The following is a 19,156-nucleotide window of genomic DNA, read 5'->3' on the forward strand; positions in this document are numbered from 1 at the left end:
CGTGAGCTGGGGTGTAGGTCGCAGACGTGGCTCAGATCCCGCGTTGCTGTGGCTCTGGCGTAGGCCGGCGGCTACAGCTCTGATTGGTCCCCTAGCCTGGGAACCTCCATATGCCGTGGGAGCAACCCTAGAAAAGGCAAAAAGACAAAAAAAAAAAAAAAAAAAAAAACCCAAAAAACCAGTTTGACAAATCATTTCGTATAGCAGCTATGAGGTGAGCAAAACACTCGACCTGCCTTCTCTGGGGACGCACCTCAAAGTCTGTCATTCCTTAGAGTCACCCCCCAGGGCCCGGGATCCCTCATCAAGGAGAGGAGTCAAGTCTATTCCCTACTCCAGCCTTTGTTTCCTAAGTTTTTGTTTTGTTTTTTTGAGTGTGTGTGTTTGCTTTTTAGGGCCACACCTGCAGCATATGGAGGTTCCCAGGCTAGCGGTCTAGTTGGAGCCATAGCCGCCGGCCTGCGCCACAGCCACAGTAACTTGGGATCCGAGCCGAGTCTACGACCTACACCAACAGCTCATGGCAATGCTGGATCCTTAACCCACTGAGCAAGGCCAGGGATGGAACCCACAACCTCATGGTTCCTAGTCGGATTTGTTAACCACTGTGCCACGACGGGAATCCCCCCTCCCCTCTTTTTTTTTTAAGTATTTCTTTTTCCATCAAAAGCAGGACCCCCAAGGATTTGGAAGAAACAGAACACTTAATTTCCTTACTAAATGGGTGGGGGTTAGGGGGTCAGCCTGAGGTCTACTGTCACCCTGTCTAAACCCCCCCCCACCGCCCTGCCCCTTAGGTCAAGTTTGAGCAAGGCCCTGGGAGCATTTTCAGACTCTCTGCCCGTGGAAGGGAGTGCGTGCTAGGCCCAGACTGGCCACTTGTGGCGGAAGTGAACGCGCCTGGGCCCCTCAGGGGTGTGTTTTTACGGCCACTGCCTTTCTTTTTTTTTTTGTCTTTTTGCTATTTCTTGGGCCGCCCCCAAGGCATATGGAGGTTCTCAGGCTAGGGGTCCAATCAGAGCTGTAGCTGCTGGCCTACACCACAGCCACAGCAACGCGAGCCACGTCTGCAACCTACACCCCAGCTCACGGCAACGCCGGATCCTTAACGCACTGAGCAAGGCCAGGGATCGAACCTGCAACCTTATAGTTCCTACTCAGATTCGTTAACCACTGGGCCACGACGGGAACTCCCACTGCCTTTCTTTTTGCCAACTTTACCCCTGGCAGTGGCACAGCTTCACACTCCAGCAGGTGAATGACAGAGAGGCAGGAACGCAAAGATGAGATGCTTGGACTTTATTGTAGGGAGTCAGGGTGGGCTGGTGGGGATGGAGGGGAGGAAGCGGCTGGGGGTGTCAGGGCCTCCAGAGATGAAGGTCTTCAGGTTCCAAATCCTAAGCACACAGTGGGCTTTTTATGATTTTTTCCTAAAACAAACGAAACCCCAATACAATAGTGAATGAATGTTAAAATAAGACCAACCAAAAAAAAATTTTTTTTGGTCTTTTTAGGACCTCGCCTGCAGCATATGGAGGTTCCCAGGCTAGGGGTTGAATCAGAGCTGTAGCCATCGGCCTACACCATGGCCACAGCAACGCGGGATCCAAGCTACATCTGTGACCTGTACCACAGCTTGTGGCTACACCAGATCCTTAACCTACCAGGGAACTGCATGCTTCCCAAGTTTCTTACAGGAAGCTAGCTGATCCTTCTATAGGTGGAGAGCTGTAGGTGATTTGTGGGACTGTCACAGGGCCACCCAGACCCTAATAGCTCCCTACTGCTCTGTCAAAATGATTGAAACATCCACTCTTTACTTTGCGGAGATGGAACTCTCTAGGAAGGTTCGTCTTTGCTTACAGGTATGTCTGGGTAGCACAGTCACCTTAAATATTTCTTTTAATCGAGGCCAGGGATTGAACCTGCATCCTCATGGCTTCAAGTCCGGTTTGTGACCTCTGAGCCACAACGGGGAACTCCTAGATTAAGGAACTCTGGTGTCAGTTAAGAGTTTCAGCATCTCTGGGAGGAGCTGAGTTTGGATAATTTCTCAGAAGCTCCTCAATAGAAAGGCCAGGAGTTCCTCTCGTGGCTCAGCTGGTCAGGAACCCAACATAGTGTCTGTGAGGGTGCGGGTACGATCCCTGGCCTTGCTGAGTAGGTTAAGGATCCAACGTTGCTGCAACCTGTGGCGTAGGTTGTGGACGAGGCTTGGATCTGGCATTGCTGTGTCGGTGGTGTAGGCCAGCAGCTGCAGCTCTGATTCGACCCCTTGCCTGGGAACCTCTATGTGCTGCAGGTGTGGCCATTAAAAAAAAAAAGTGTGTAAACTTTAAAAAAAGAAAAAATAAAGAAAAAGGAAGTTCAGATGTCTCTGCCTGCTTTCCTGGGGACATTTGTACTTTGGGGCTTCTCTCGGGATTAGAAAAGTGTCCCCAAAGTGGGCTGACCCTGCAGCTGAGGGACCTGGGGAGCCCCCTGCTGGGCAGTGGGGGCCAAGGGAACCGTGTACCTTGAGTTTTGCTGTTCTTTTTTTTTGTCTTTCTGCCTTTTCCAGGGCTGCTCCCTTGGCATGTGGAGGTTCCTAGGCTAGGGGTCGAATTGGAGCTGTAGCCACTGGCCTACGCCACAGCCACAGCAACGCGGGATCCGAGCCGTGTCTGCAACCTACACCACAGCTCACGGCAACGCCGGATCCTTAACCCACTGAGTGAGGCCAGGGATCGAACCCATGACTTCATGGTTCCTAGTCGGAATTGTTAACCACTGAACCACGACGGGAACTCCCGTGTACCTGGAGTTTTAACACACTGTCCTTGGCCTCCGGAGAGAGAGTGTCCACCAGCGTCTTTAGCTGGGCCCCCGCCTTTTTCATGTCTTCGTTGGGGCTGAAAGGTTCAACTGAAGCCTGGTAACTGGCAAGTGTGCCCTTGAAGAGGTTTTGAATGACTTCTACAAAGCTCGGGCAGACCTCTGCAGAAGCTGGAGCACAGAAAAGAGAGCACATGTGTAGCTGGACCCTTGTCGAAGCTGGCCGGCTCCCTGCCTGGGCCTGGCCTCAGAGGCGCACAGCCCATCAGCCAGAGACCGCCGCCCTTGTGTTCACGGCGTCAAAGGTTCGATCCGGTGGCACTCCAAATGGTTGGCTCTGTGGGGCCGCCTGGCTGCCCTCTGGGTTGCGGCTAGCTTTTTGTGGCTTACCGGAGTCTTTTTTGCACTTCCTGGGTTGGGGTGGGGCAAGGTGCTATTTGCTTTTTCCGTTGGCATTCTAGGCAGGGCCCTCATGGTAGAGGCTGCTGATCTGATTTTTTGTGCGGTGTTGGGGCTGGGAAGAGGCCACCGATGTTTTGTTCTTCCCACCCCTAAACATGGTTAGTGATGGTCTGAGCCACTTGTTAGTGGGGGCAGGTGGCAAAGTCAGGCTCTGGCAGGAAGAGGCACGTATACCAGCCAAGTGCCACCACCCCCCCCGCCCCCGCCCCAGCTGGGCCCGGAAGAGGCTCACCCGCACACAGACACACCTCTGTTCCTGGCCCCACTGTGTTCCTTTCACCCAAGTGCACCCCAGGCTGTGCTCCTTTTTTAGGTCCCTGCCCCCGGGGGTCGTGGGGACAGTCACCATCCCATACTTGCTTCCCACTTGTCTCAGCTCCCCGCCTTGAATTCACCGTCTGGTGTGTAAACTCCTCTTGGGTGCAAACATCCCTGCCTGCCTGGACTCCAGGGCCCCAGAGGGGCCACCCCAGGTCAGAGCCCCTCCAGAGCCTGGGTCCCTGCTTTGCAACTCCCTGTGCCATCAGGCAAGTTGCTTTATCTTCTGCGGCTCAGTTTTCTTATCTGTAAAATGGGGATAATGTCCCCACGTCATAGGGTTGTCGTAAGGATGAAAAGAAAGGATCTCTGAAAGGGTTCAGAACAGTGATGGGCACACTATAGTGCCAAATAAATGTTAGATCTTTTTTTTTTTTTTTTTTTTTTTTTTTTTTTTTTTTTTTTTTCATCTTTTTGCCATTTCTTGGGCCGCTTCCGCGGCATATGGAGGTTCCCAGGCTAGGGGTCGAATCGGAGCTGTAGCCACCGGCCTACGCTAGAGCCACAACAACGCAAGATCCGAGCCGCGTCTGCAACCTACACCACAGCTCACGGCAACGCCGGATCGGTAACCCACTGAGCAAGGGCAGGGATCGAACCCGCAACCTCATGGTTCCTAGTCGGATTCGTTAACCACTGCGCCACGATGGGAACTCCAAATGTTAGATCTTATTATAGGTATTATGATAGCAAACGCGCACGTACACACACGCACACACACAGGCATCCCAGGCCTGCCTTTAAACATTTCAGCCCCTTCTTGCTGGTCCACCTGCTTTCTACAAGGCACTGAGATCATCTAATTAGCATACGTTTTGGTCCAAATGATGTTATTTCCCCTTTATTTTTTTTTATTTTTACGGCCACTCTACCGCATGTGGAAGTTCCTGGGCTAGGGGTTGAATTAGCGCGACCACTGCCAGCCTACACCATAGCCACAGCAAAGCAACGCTGGATCCTTAACCCACTGAGTGAGGCCAGGGATTGAACCTGGATCCTCATGGACACTACTTCCAGTTCTTTTTTTTTTTTTTTTTTTTTTTTTTTTTGCTATTTCTTTGGGCCGCTTCTGCGGCATATGGAGGTTCCCAGGCTAGGGGTCTAATTGGAGCTGTAGCTGCCAGCCTACGCCAGAGCCACAGCAACGCGGGATCCGAGCCGCGTCTGCAACCTACACCACAGCTCACGGCAACGCCGGATCGTTAACCCACTGAGCAAGGGCAGGGACCGAACCTGCAACCCCATGGTTCCTAGTCGGATTCGTTAACCACTGCGCCACAACGGGAACTCCTACTTCCAGTTCTCAATCCGCTAAGCCACAACAGGAGCTCCTATTTCCCCTTTAAAACAGACATATCTGCACGATAGTTGTTCCCACTGCTTTGGGTCTGGGTTTTTGAACTCCCCAGCCTGCCCCCAACCCCAGGTCATAGAGCTTCTCTTCATGGTCAGTAGGAAATTTTCAAAGTGAACTAATTGGAGTTTGCTAAAAAAATTTTTTTGTTGTTGGGAGTTCCCTTTGTGGCGCAGTGGAAATAAATCAGACTAGTACCCATGAGGTTGTGGGTTTGCTCAGTGGGTTAAGGATCCAGTGTTGCCGTGAGCTGTGGTGTAGGTTGCAGACGTGGCTCAGATCTTATTGTGGGGCAGGCCAGCAGCTGTAGCTCTGACTCAGTCCCTAGCCTGGAAACCTCCATATGCTTCAGGTGCGGCCCTAAAAAGCAAAAAAAAGAAAAAAAAAAAAAGAAAAATTTGCTGTTGTTGATTAAAGGGAGTAGAAAAGGCTGATACAGAGTGAAAAAAACCTGGTAACCCAGTTCCCAAAAGATCAGGGGGCTTCGAGGGAGATATGATCCATCCCCCACCCCCCGTCTCTGTCTGTCTCATTCATTTACTCTCAGTGACACCTGCAATTCTTCAGAGACTCCTAACCCGTTTTGCAGAGGGCAGAAATGTTTAGAAACCACCACTCTGGGTTGGCGGTTTCCCAAAGGGAAGATCCCTTTCTAGAATATTCCTCTCTGCCCAGAATGGGAGACCTTGCCTTGGGTTGGGTTTTCTTTTGAAGGCGAGAGGCTCTGTGGCTCCTTCCAGCCGCTTTGGCTGCCAGAGTGTGTGTTGACCCCAAACCTGGGGGCCGGCCCCTGATCTCTTGGCATCTGGGGGTCCATCCACGCCTGGGTTTTGAGGAGCTCGTGACTCCCATCCTGTTGGCCACTGAGCGCAGGCATCTGGGTGGGCGTTTCCCCATCCCTCCCTGCGGTCTGTCCATCCCCTGAAGCGCTGAGGTTGCTGGGAACGGAAGATGGGGTCCTTTTCAGGCCACCTCGCAGCCCTAGGGCTCTCCCCACATTCCCAAGACGGGACGCAGCTCAGCAGAGGACCTGACAGCTGCCCCCATCTCCCGAGCGGGACGGGGAGCTGGGAGAGTTCCCAAGCCGGGCTTGGGGCACAGGGGCTCTGGGCACTCACCAGGGCTGCAGAAGAAGATCAGGGCAACCAAGGTGAAGGTGACGGCCAGCTTCATGGTGGAGCGGAGGCTGGTGGGAGGCCCCAGTCCTGTCTCTGGTCCGGTGGTCTTGCGGGAGAAGTGCTGGTCTGCTTTCTTATAGGCTCCTGGACAGGGGAGGGCAGGGCGTGGGCTCCACTTCGGGGACCACACTATTTATTTGGGCATCAGCTCCGTGGAAAAAGTAAATATTCTCCTTTCCCAACCTGCATTCTGTGTCCATTGAAACTGAGCTCGCCTATTGGCTACTTGGAAGGGGGTAACCCAGAGTCCTGTGGGGAGGCAGCTAGGTTCCCCAGTCAGGGTTTGGAGACCTGGTGGCCTGGGCCACCCACCTTTGACCTTGAGCCCTGGGCAGTCCAGATCGACAGACGGAAGCAACTGTCAATCCTATCTGGACCCAACACTCTGGAAGCTCAGGCCCAAGGCCCAAGCGGCAGGGACAGGACTAGGACTTGGCACTCCTGGTACCCCGCTGGGCTCCTCTCCCAGGAAGCGGCTGGTCCTCAAGCCTTGAGGATCATATGGGCCAGACCCTCTTGTGGTCTGACTTGGGGGGAGAGCCTGGACAGAAGCATGCTGGGGGATAAAGAACACCCTGAGAAACCCAAGCCCTGGGTCAAGCTGGAGGATGCCCTGCGCCAGCTGGCTCTGGAGTCCTGCCCCCTGAGGGCAAGTCCGCGGGCACTTCAGGCCTTATCCCTCTTGACCTTTTAATGGCTTTGACCCCCTGTCATTTCCTGCATTCTCTCTCCTGTGCTCCCACGGCTCTGTTCTTTCTTGTTTTTTTTTGTTTTTTGTTTTTTTTTGTCTTTTCTAGGGCCACACCTGTGCCATATGGAGGTTCCCAGGCTAGGGGTCGAATTGGAGCTGTAGCCGCCGGCCTACATCACAGCCACAGTAACTCAGGATCTGAGCCGCGTCTGCGACTTACATCACAGCTCACGGCAACGCCAGATCCTTAACCCACTGAGCGAGACCAGGGATCGAACCCGCAACCTCATGGTTCCTAGCCACTACGAGAACTCCTGTTCTTTCCTGTTTTCCCTTCAGCCGTCCCTGTTCTGTAGACTTTGATTCTTTACTGACTGAGCTGATGCGTTGGGGGTTCCAGGCTGGCGCCGTGGCCCCTTCCTGTCTCCTGCCACCATGTCAGTGGCTGCCTCCTTTCTTTTCCGATGCCTGTGCCCTAGAACACAGGCCTGGCAGGGTCAAAGTCACCTCCTAGATGGGCTCCTGCCTCCTGGCTCGTCCTCCTGGGCCATCCTCGGAAAGGCCACCAGAATGATCTTTCTAAAACCCACGGATTTCATCCTCCTCCTTCCTGAAACCCTTGGAAGACTTCCTTTGGCGGAAGGGATAAAATTCAAGTGTGATTTACAAGGCCCTGTCCACTGGCCTTTGCTTACCATTCGAGCCTCACTCCTCTGCTCCCCTACAGGGGATTTAACCCCTTCTTAGTATTTGCTGATTTGGGGATGCTCCTTGTCTTTTTACCTTTGCACGAGCTGGGCCTGGTGCCTGGAACACGCATCTGCCTTGTCTCCTTCTCTGAATCCTATCTGTATTTCGAGATTCAATAATGTTCATTCATTCATTCAAGGGCTGGGCACCTGCTATGTGCCAGGCACCATGCTAGGAGCTGGGAGTTGGCTGAGATATGGAGCAGCCCTGCCTTGGGGCCCCTTTAAGAAGAACTTGCTAGGAGTTCCCGTTGTGGTGCAGCGGAAACGAATCTGACTAGGAAACACGAGGTTGTGGGTTCGATCCCTGGCCTCCATCAGTGGGTTACGGATCTGGCGTTGCTGTAGCCATGGTGTAGGCCAGCAGCTGTAGCTCTGGTTAGACCCCCTAGCCTGGGAGCCTCCATATGCCTCGGGTACGGCCCTAAAAAGACAAAAAGACAAAAAAAAAAAAAAAAGAAAGAAAAAAAGAAGAACTTGCCACTGGGCATATATCTGGACAAGACTGCAATTTAAAAAGATACATGTACCCCTATGTTCATTGCAGCTCTATTCACAACAGCCAAGGCACAGAAACAAGCTAAATGTCCATTGAAAGAGGAATAGATTAAGAAGATGTGGTACAGAGAGATCCCTTTGTGGTTCAACGGAAACGAATCTGACTAGTATCCACGAGGACACAGGTTCGATCCCTGGCCTTGCTCAGTGGGTTAAGGATCTGGTGTTGCTGTGAGCTGTGGTGCAGTTTGCAGACGTGGCTCAGCTCTGACATTGCTGTGGCCATGGCGTAGGCCAGGGGCTACAGCTCCGATTTGACCCCTAGCCTGGGAACCTCCATATGCTGCAGATGGGGCTCTAAAAAGACAAAAGACAAAAGAAAAAAAAAAGTGTGCTACATAGAATCAGAGAGAATGGATACGTATATATGTATGACTAGGTCACTTTGTTGTACAGCAGAAATTACCATAGCCTTGTAAATTAACTATACTTTATTAAAACCAAAAAATTATTTTAAAAATGAAAAAAAAAGATGTAGTACATATATACAATGGAATACTACTCAGCCATAAAAAAGAATGAAATAATGCTATTTGCAGCAACATGGATGCAACTAGGGATTCTCGTACTAAATGAAGGAAGTCAGAAAAAGAAAGACAAATTCTGTATGATATCAATTATGTGGAATCTAAAATATGGCACAAAGGATCCCATCTACAAAACAGAAACAGACTCACAGACATGGAGAACAGATTTGTGGTTGCCAAGGGTGGAGGGAGTGGGATGGACTTGGAATTTGGGGTTGGTAGATGCAAACGATTACATTTAGAATGATAAGTAATGAGGTCCTGCTGTGCAGCACAGGGAACCGTATCCAGTCTCTTGGGATAGAACATGATGGAAGATAATATAAGAAAGGGAATATATTAAAAGAAGGAGAAGTTCCCGTGTGGCTCAGTGGTTAATGAATCCGACTAGGAACCATGAGGTTGCGGGTTCAGTCCATGGCCTTGCTCAGTGGGTTAGGGATCCAGCGTTGCCGTGAGCTGTGGTGTAGGCCGGTGGCTACAGCTCTGATTAGACCTCTAGCCTGGGAACCTCCATATGCCACTAGGGCAGCCCAAGAAATGGCAAAAAGACAGAAAAAAAAAAAAAAAAAAAAAAAAGGAGAAGGAGAAGAAGAAGAACTTGCAGCTTGGTTACAAGAAGTGAGGTCAGCAGAGAGTGGCCAGTGGCCAGTCCCTGGGGCTTTGCACCATCCCTGGCCATCTGTCTTAGCTGCAGGGAGCTGTTGTGCTCAAGGTCATACCCTCTGCAAGATGCTCACACCCAGTGACCAAGCAAGGGGGGCACTTCTGTGCCATGTGGGACAACTCCAGCAGGTGGCCCTCACTCCAGAGCTCCCTGCTTGGCTGGCCACGTCTTTACCAGGCCTGTGTGGCCTGCAGGCCAGTATCCCCTCTGCCCAGCCCAGCTTCGCCCTCTTCCCTTCCCAGTTACTGAGTCCCCAGGAATAATCCCGTACCCCAGTTTGCTGTCAGGGCAGCATCCACCTGAGCCAGGGATGCAGGGATGAAGCAGGTGGGCCCAGGTCCTCACTGCTGTGGAGGCTCACTCTGGTGTGGAGACAGACAGGCAGATGGTGAAACAAACAAGACACTCTTGTAGGTGTCCTAAGTGCGAGGGGAGAAGGATATGGGGCGCGATGGTAGAAAAGGAGCGTGAGATGGGGAGACCTTACCCAGGGGGTGGGGCGGTCCTATTCCAGCAAACGATTCCAGGCCAAATCCTGCAGGGGGAGGGGACCCGGGCAGCACTGAGGGGGCCCCCAGCGCTGAGGCCCTTCGGTGGCAAACGACCTGGATGCAGCTGGGAGTACCGTGGAGCCTTGTGCCTGGAGCGGGGCTGGGGGCCAGATTTGAAGGGCACAGTCCTTGTTTATGCTCTCGAGGGGTTTCTTTTTTCAATCCTGTGTTATCTTGGGCAAAGTGCTTCACGCCTCTCCTGCTGTGATCTCCTTGTCTGTATAACAGTATCTTCTGCTGCATCCAGCCGTGAGGATTACATCTGGGTAATGCACATTAAGGGGTGCCTTGTGTGGAGGAGGTGACTGCTGGACGCTGGTGACTATGGCACCGGTATGTCTCCTTGTTGAGGGAACAAGAGGAAGGACTCTATGGCTTTTTTTTTTTTGTCTTTTTTTGTCTTTTCTGGGGCCACACCCGAGGCATTTGGAGTTTCCCAGGCTAGGGGTCTAATCAGAGCTGCAGCCACTGGCCTACGCCAGAGCCACAGCAACACGAGATCTGAGCCACGTCTGCGACCTACACCACAGCTCACAGCAATGCCGGATCCTCAACCCGCTGGGTGAGGCCAGGGATCGAACCTGCAACGTCATGGTTCCTAGTTGGATTCCTTAACCACTGAGCCACGATGGGAACTCCAGGACTCTATGTTTTGAGTTTCCTTGTTCAAGTTCACACATGACTCTGGGGGACGCAGAGGATCTTGGGTAAACCGCGCCACTGTCACGTTCCACCTGGGTTCTTAGGATGCATGTTCCCTGCTATGCTGCTGAGTCCAACGCATACACCTGTGAGCTCAGCCGACTCCTGCATTCCCGACCTGACTCGGGGCAGGGGTTGACAAGCAGGGTTACATGAACAAGGAGTAGTTCTGAGGTCCACCCGTAGGGAAGCCTCGTAAAGAGCGTAGAATCCCAGGGGTGTTTTTACTTCCCCATCCGTGCACCATAGAGCAAAGGCATCTCCATGTGGCCTCCCCTAAACTGGCTGGCAGACAGGGAGGGCCTTCCAGACGCGGGGCAGGTCCACTCGATGACACCACCAGGGGCTGCACAGAGAATGGCTCGAGGAGTGTCATTGAGACAGCTCATTGGGTCAAGAACTTTTTTGTTTTTGGAGTTCCCGTCGTGGCGCAGTGGTTAACGAATCCGACTAGGAACCATGAGGTTGCGGGTTCGGTCGCTGCCCTTGCTCAGTGGGTTAACGATCCGGCGTTGCCGTGAGCTGTGGTGTAGGTTGCAGACGCGGCTCAGATCCCGCGTTGCTGTGGCTCTGGCGTAGGCTGGTGGCTACAGCTCCGATTGGACCCCTAGCCTGGGAACCTCCATATGCCGCAGGAGCGGCCCAAGAAATAGCAACAACAAAAAAGACAAAAGACAAAAAAAAAAAAAAAAGAACTTTTTTGTTTTTGTTTTTTGTCTTTTTGCTATTTCTTGGGCCGCTCCTGTGGCACATGGAGATTCCCAGTCTAGGGGTCCAATCGGAGCTGTAGCCACAGGCCTACACCAGAGCCACAGCAACGCGGGATCCGAGCCGCATCTGCAACCTACACCACAGCTCACGGCAATGCCAGATCCTTAACCCACTGAGCAAGGGCAGGGACCGAACCCGCAACCTCATGGTTCCTAGTCAGATTCGCTAACCACTGCACCACGACAGGAACTCCGGGTCAAGAACTTTGAAAATGCAGCCTTCATGGTGAAAGAGCTTGATCTGTCCCCTCCGGGGCAGTCCGTGTGCTGTTCTCTGAGGCTGGCTCGTGGGCAATTGTGCATCTCCTGGTCTTGCTCTGATACCTCTCTTGGGATACTTCTTTTTTTGTTCTCCCTGCCCCCTGGCATATGGGTATATGGGTATATGGAGTGCCCTGGCTAGGGATCAGATCCGAGCTGCAAGTTGCAACTTACACCACAGCTGCAGGAACACCGGATCCTTAACACGCTGTGCTGGGCAGGGGATTGAACCCATGTCTCAGAGCTCCTAAGTCGTTGCCGATACTGTTGTGCCACAGCAGGAACTCCAGGATATTTCCTTCTTGGTTCCAAGTGTCCTGAGACAGGGTCTTCCATCCGGCTCTTGGCAGAGCCTTAGATGGTGGAGCTGGGCATTTCGCTCCATTGCCTGGGAGCCTGCCGAGCTACCGCCTCTCTGCCTCATGTGCAATTAGGCAAAAATGGTTGGTCAAGGCTCAGAGCCTAGAGCTTTTTAGACCCTAATCACTGCTCCTCAAATCCTTAAATCCACCCCCCAGGCCAAAACCTGCAGCTGCCGTGGCACAGGGTGAGGCTGGGAGCCACGGTTTCTGGCCACATGTGGGCAGTCGCCTGGCCACTCTGTGAAGACACACTGTCTGCAGGAAGACAAGCCCTCAGTTATTTGCACCGTAGGTGGGGCAGTGAGTTGGCACAGTTCCTGTCGGGCCTCCCCCTCCCAAAAAACTGTGCCCCGTGTTGGCTGGGCTTGGCTCTGGAGCTTCAGGGACAGGGCCTGGCCGGAGTCTGTCTTGGATCCAACCTTCCCTGGGCTCCAGCTGGAAGGGTCAGAGCACCTTGTGCCTGGCTCCGGCCTTGGCCCAAGGCTGGGAGGGACCCAGGGGATCTGGAAGCCCTGCTTGGGGAACCGGATTTTAAGGTCTGCTGGCCCCTCCCCGCTGTGTGTTTGCACAGGGGGCCCCTAGGTGAGTGTGCTCTGTGGTGCCCTTGGGGGGCCCCACCCAAATCCTCACTTAGAGGCCTGGTAGCGAAGGTGGGTGGGAGGGCCTGGGTCAGCCGCAGCCCCCAGCCCACATGGCCAGAAGGTATTGACTAAGACCAGTGCTACAGCCCTGGCCTTGGTGCTTGGCACATCCCCTGAGCAGGAAGCCGGCTACAGCCTGGGCTGGCATCTGGCCTATTGCAAGTCCCAGCCTGGCCTAGAAAACAGGTTGGAGGCTATGGGAGGGCCATTCTGATCCTATCCATCCGGCTGGGCTGCCAGAGGGGGACTAGTCAGGCCACAGGTTCATGGGGTCAGCTCATGGGGCGCGCTGAAGAAGCCAGCCTCTTTCCTCCACCCTGGGCTTCTGGCTCCATGTCCATTCAGAAAATAGCCCCTGAGCAGAGCAGATTTTTCCCTTGTGGGTTTGGTCCATTCTCTTCTGCCTCAGTGGCTTCTGGGGATGACCGCTGCCTTGACCCAACCCTCCCAGGAGGGATCTGGCAGCTTTGGGACATTCCACGATGCCTAGGGCATGTGAGCTTCCAGAGGGCTTAAAAAATGGCCATGTATCTGTTGGCTACAACATATCAAAAGAAAACCTCAAAACTGTCATAACGAATATCGATCTAGGTATTATACCCACTAGCTTACTGGGACCCAGTGCAACCATGATGGCGTTATATGCAAATGCAATACAGTTTAGGTTGTATGAACCAAATGCGTAATCTAGTCTTAGGATCAAAAGGATTAAATCTGTACAAGCCCCTTTCAAAAGTTTATAGCCAAAGCTATACTTCTTGTGGGAAGAGTGCATATTTTAATGTGTTTGGTAGGATACAGGGTGGGAACCTCAAACTAAGAGGGCCTCCCATCCTGCTCTCCCAATACCTGCAGCCGTGGCCACAGCAGAACACAGCCACCAATCAGAACAACCAGGGAGGGACCAGAGGGAAGAAATACCCCAGCTTCTTTCTCGTCCCATCCTCTGATCTACAGCCAGAGCGTTCCATTGGCCTAACATTCAGCCAGCAAGGCAGCCTGGGCTTTGTGGGCCAGCCTCCTGGGACACAGAGCAGATCACAGAAAGGGGGTGGGTGGTGAGTGTTAAATATGGAAAAATCAGCCCATGATTCTATCATTCTTCATACGCAGCTATGGATCTCGCCTTTCCCACTTAATATTATGTCTGGGAGGAGTTCCTGTCATGGTTCAGTGGTTAATGAATCCGACTAGGAACCATGAGATTGCAGGTTCGATCCCTGGCTTCGCTCAGTGGGTTAAGGATCTGGTGTTGCCGTGAGCTGTGGTGTAGGTTGCGTGGCTGTGGCTGTGGCATAGGCCAGCAGCTGCAGCTCTGATTAGACCCCTAGCCTGGGAACTTCCATATGCTGTGGGTGCGGCCCCAAAAAGACAAAAAAAAAAAAAAAAATTATGTCTTGGACATCTTTCAAAGACTTAGCACTTATAGATACATTTGAGGTTTTTTTTAAAAAATGTATTTCTCTTCTTTTCTTTTTTTTTTAATGGCTGTGCTCAAGGCATTCCGTGCTCAGGAAGTTCCTGGGCCAGGGATCGAATCTGAGCCACAGCCGTGGCAATGCCAGATCTAGTGACCCACTGGGCTGGGCTGGGGATTGAACTCACACCTCCACAAGGACCTGAGCCGCTGCAGTTGGATTCTTCACCCCCTGAGCCTCTACGGGAACTGTACACTTAATTCTTTTTAATGCTACAGAATGTACGTTTGCAGGATGTAGTATAATTTGAGTTACCGGTATCTTTTTGTTGGACACTTATTTCCATTTTTCTGCTGTTACAAACCCCAGGGTGACCACAAGCCCCCTTCTGGGCAGATGCCTGGATTTAGATGGGCCCCCCTCCCCTCTGGCATTGACTCTCTTCGTGGGGGGGTTGTGGGTGCCGAATGTCAGGGCTGGGGAGGTGGGGGTGGGTGGGTGTCCACTCTTCCATTTCCATGGGGATCTGGATCATCTTCCGGGGGCAAGTGGCCCCCCAGCCGGCAGACGAGGGCAGTAGCTGGCCGAGATGCCCACGTGGGCTGCCTAGTGACCTCTCGAGGGCACACGTCACCCATTCCCCAGCTGCAGGGTATACTCAGGTATGAAGTGACCTGGCTTTTGCCTTTTCTGGAGTTCCGGGGGAGGGTCGGGTGTGGCCGGCTCCAGCCCACCGAGGATCTGAGCCCTTTCTTGACTCCCCAGCCAGCCAGGCTGCTGGAGCTTCCGCTTGGGAGGGGGTGGTGGGGAGATGGGAGGGTGGAGCTGGGCTTCGAGCTGGGGATGTGCCTTCCGAGACCTGGGCACCCGGCAGAACCAGCAGGTTCTTGGCTCCGGGGAAGCGCCCTCTGAGGGTGGGGACCACAAAAGTGGTGGCAACCCCTGTTCTGCAGGGTGGAAACTGGTTCCCCTCTGTTTTCTAGGCGGCCCTGGGGATTTGGGCAGCTGATTTGGGGCTGACAGCCCAGGACACTGTTCGCCTCCTGACCTTCCCAGGGAGCTAGTTCACTTGATGGCTGAATTCTGTGCCCTCTTTGTTCGGCAGTGAGTCAGCAGGTCCTGCCCTGGGCGGCTGTCCTCTCCCATGTCCCTGCCCTAAGCTTGCTCCCGCCGTGCGCCTGGCCGGTTCTGCTGCCCCGCCCTTGGCCGTGTCACGGGGGACGTGAGCCCGCAAGGTCAGCAGACAGCGATCAGGGCCCAGCTCTGCTGCTGGCCGGCGAGGGGCTCTGCAGGGCTGTGGTTGTCCCACAAGCACAGGGACGGGGAGGGACAACCGCCTCGGGCTCCTTTTGGCTCTTGATCTGAGGTCCAGCAGTGTCTCACCTGGAGAAGCCCACAGAGGGCCTGGCCCTGCATCTGCCACCCACAGGGGCCCTGTGCTGTCCCCTCCGGGCTCCTCAGGGTGAGGCGGATCCTCAAATACAGCTGTTCAGGAAGTGAGTTAGAACTTACCTGATCAATCCATTTATCATCTGTCTCTGTTTTTATAACTAAAATAGTTAATTGGATCTTTATATGGTTATGGTCATATGTAATGTATTTTTTACATATAAACACACATAGTACATTTCATTATGCAGGTATTATTTATAGGACAACTAAAATAATGGAAATAAAATGTAAGTTCCGTCTCAAGCCTCCGCTCTGCCAAGGGGGTAGAAACTCAGTCTTGGCCCCTCCCCCAAGTTGTGCCAAACTTCCGGGAGGGGGAGGGGTTTTCAGAAGGGAGGTGGTGGTGGGGTTTGTGTGGTGAGGGCCTCTGGTGCTTGGTGTCACCTGTGTCTTGTTATTGGCCACAGCCTGCACAGGCCTGCAGTTCCCTGGCTCTCCCTGCCACCTCGGGGCCACTCCTGGATGCTCAGGAGTCCTGCTGCTGCTCCCACCTGGGGCCGGGGCAGGGAGAGACAGCCTGAGATGTCACACACCCACTTCTTCTTTGGGGGGTTTCACCCTCTGCCCTCAGATTCTTCATTCCCATGTGGGGGACTCTGCCTCCTCACTAGGGCTGGGTCTTTGCAGTGGCTTGTCTGGTGGATTTGACACCCACGGAGGATCCCTTTTTAAGATCTCCCTACTCTAGACAACAAAACTCATTCTCTGTAATAACTGCGAAGTGAAGAATAGAAGTCAGAAAAGAAATGCAGTGACCAGGGATGTATTTCTCCCCCGAGATCATTTTCATTTATTGAAACCCACACACCACGCGAGTAAAAATAACTATCAGTGCACACAAATATTCACACGTTAAAACACAGCTCTTCAGCACTTTTCACAATAACCAGGATAAGGAAGCAGCTGGAATGTCCACCGAAGGATGAATGGATAAAGAAGATGTGGTGTGGAGTTCCCGTCGTGGCGCAGTGGTTAACGAATCCGACTAGGAACCATGAGGTTGCGGGTGCGGTCCCTGCCCTTGCTCAGTGGGTTAAGGATCCGTGAGCTGTGGTGTAGGTTGCAGGTGCGGCTCGGATCCTGTGTTGCTGTGGCTCTGGCTTAGGCTGGTGGCTACAGCTCCGATTCGACCCCTAGCCTGGGAACCTCCATATGCCGCGGGAGTGGCCCAAAGAAATAGCAAAAAAAGACAAAAAAAAAAAAAATAAGATGTGGTGTATATACACAAGGGAAAACTTCTCAGCCACAAAAAAGAATGAAAAAATGCCAATTGCAGCCCCACGGATGGTGCTAGAGATTCTCACACTAAGTGAAGTAAGCCAGACAGAGAAAGACAAATTTCATAGGCTATCACTTATATGTGGAATATGAAATATGACACAAATGGACTTACAAAACAGAAACAGACTCACAGACACAAAACAAATTTATGGTTATCAAAGGGGAAAGGAGTGGACTGAGAATTTGAGGTTAGCAGATATAAACTACTGTATATAAAGTGGATAAACAATAAGCTCCTCCTGTGTAGCACAGGGAACTATGTTCAATATTCTGGAATAAACCATCATGGAAAAGAATACAAAAATGGATACATATATATAACTGAATACTTTGCTGTACACCGGAAATTAACACAACATTATAAAGCAACTATAATTCAAAAACGGAACAGAAGACCTCAAAACACAGCTATTTATTCAAGAGTTTGTATATTTACCTAATGAACTCATCCTTAGGTTATAGTCCGCTACATTTATGTCTTATATAAACAATTATCCATGGGTTGTGATGATTGTTGTACAACGATAAATGTAATCAAATGCATTGAGTAATTTAAAAAGAACTAAAAAAACCTCTAAAAAAATAATTATCCAATTAAAACTCAATGAAGAAGTTCCTTTTGTGGCTCAGCAGAAACGAATTTGACTAGTATCCATGAAGATGCAGGTTCGATCCCTGGCCTGGCTCAGTGGGTTAAGGATCTGGCATTGCCATGAGCTGTGGCTGTGGTGTAGACCAGCAACCCAGCTCCAATTTGACCCCCCTAGCCTTGGAATCTCTGTGTACCTCCTGTTTGGCCCTAAAAAGACCCCCCCCCCCAAAATCAATGAGAATTGAAGTGCTTTTTGTTTGTTTGTTTCTTTGTTTTTTAGGGCTACACCTGTGGCATATGGAAGTTCCCAGGCTAGGGGTTGAATCAGAGCTACAGCTGCTGGCCTACACCACAGTCACAGCAATGTGGGATCCGAGCCACATCTGTGACCAGCACCACAGCACATGGCAACACCAGATCCTTAACCCACTGAGCAGGGCCAGGGATCGAACCTCATGGATATTAGTCAGATTCTTAACTGGCTGAGCCACCATGGGAACTCCGAGAGGACTGAAGTTTTATAAAACTGAAATACATACCTGCCAAAGGTAAATTTAGGTGACTATTAAATTGTACCACTGATAGAATTTTTGGTTCTTTAGTTTTAAAACAATCAGCATTTGAAAAAGAATACATTTCAACATTAAAGATACGAAAATTCAGCAGAATATTTCATGAATGAACTAAAATTTTCATATTCCAAACGAAAATTTTCACCTTACATTCTTTTACATTTTAAAATTTTAAATCCAGGAGTTCCTATCATGGCTCAGTGGTTAATGAATCCGACTAGGAACCATGAGCTTTTGGGTTCGATCCCTGGCCTTGCTCAGTGGTTTAAGGATCTGGCGTTGCTGAACGCTCTGGTGTAGGTTGCAGATGCAGCTTGGATCCCGCGTTGCTGTGGCTCTGGTGTAGGCCGGCGGCTACAGCTCCAATTCGACCCCTAGCCTGGGAACCTCTATATGCCGTGGGTGTGGCTCTAGAAAAGACAAAAATAAACACATAAATAAATAAATAAATGAAAATTTAAATCCAAAGAAAAGCTCAAAGTGGCCTAAGACGACAGAAACAAAGCAAGTTGAATTCCTCTTTTCTTGCTGTTTGCAATGATAGCACTGGGGCCGTTTATTCTGAATTTACCATTTAAGCACAGAGTATGAAGGAGTTCGTAGCACATGGGCGCTGCAGACAAGACCTGAGTCTGCAGCCAGCTCCAAGGACTCTGTGGTTTCACAAAGTTACTCTTTTTTTTTTTTATATGCCACTGATCATAATGTTCTTTATTATAACAGAATGTATACAGTTTATAGCAGAACAACATTAAAAAAAAAACCTAGATAAATGGAAGAAAACAAACTAAAAGTGACTTGACTTAAAAATATGACTGGCCCAGTAACCACAGAAATCAAGGGACCGTGAGAATGAGCATGTCCTGATGATTTTACAGGCAAGTTTGATTTAATGTGTAGGTAATAATAGCATAGTAATAACAGATAATGTATATTGAGCTGTTTCTATGTTCCAGATGATGTGACATGTTTAGCTTTCACAGAACCTTTAACTTGCACAGTGACCTCAGTGGTTCATCAGTGGCTTCTATGTGCAAACTTTCAATGACAGCAGGATCCTTAGCCCACTGGGCGGTGCCAGGGATCGAACCCTCAACCTCATGGTTCCTAGATCAGATTTGTTAACCACTGAGCCACGAAGGGAACTCCCTCCTCACTCTTTGACATGAACATTTCAGAGACGAACTAACTGGGAGTTCTTAGAAATCATTTCCATATAACTGAATCTCTTTGCTG

The 19,156-nt window shown here is 51.3% G+C and overlaps 1 protein-coding gene across 1 annotated transcript; it reads right to left on the reverse strand.

Moving 5' to 3' along the window:
- Nucleotides 1,285-6,207, reverse strand: SCGB1A1 (secretoglobin family 1A member 1). Its single transcript, XM_003353832.3, has 3 exons — nt 6,067-6,207; nt 2,798-2,985; nt 1,285-1,430 (listed from the first exon to the last, which is right to left on the reverse strand). Exons 1-3 carry the CDS (start codon nt 6,119-6,121, stop codon nt 1,398-1,400), a joined length of 276 nt encoding a protein of 91 aa, XP_003353880.1. The 5' UTR covers nt 6,122-6,207; the 3' UTR covers nt 1,285-1,397.

This window comes from Sus scrofa, chromosome 2 (genome assembly GCF_000003025.6).
Source record: "Sus scrofa isolate TJ Tabasco breed Duroc chromosome 2, Sscrofa11.1, whole genome shotgun sequence".
NCBI classification, from domain to species: Eukaryota; Metazoa; Chordata; class Mammalia; order Artiodactyla; family Suidae; genus Sus; species Sus scrofa.

Excerpts from the sequence above, each read along its gene's own strand:
- SCGB1A1 (XM_003353832.3), bottom strand. The coding sequence starts at position 6,121 with ATGAAGCTGGCCGTCACCTTCACCTTGGTTGCCCTGATCTTCTTCTGC. Across the intron at positions 2,986-6,066 it reads GATCTTCTTCTGCAGCCCTG|CTTCTGCAGAGGTCTGCCCG; the intron begins GTGAGTGCCCAG and ends TCTGTGCTCCAG. Across the intron at positions 1,431-2,797 it reads ACAGTGTGTTAAAACTCCAG|GAAAAAATCATAAAAAGCCC; the intron begins GTACACGGGAGT and ends CGTTTGTTTTAG.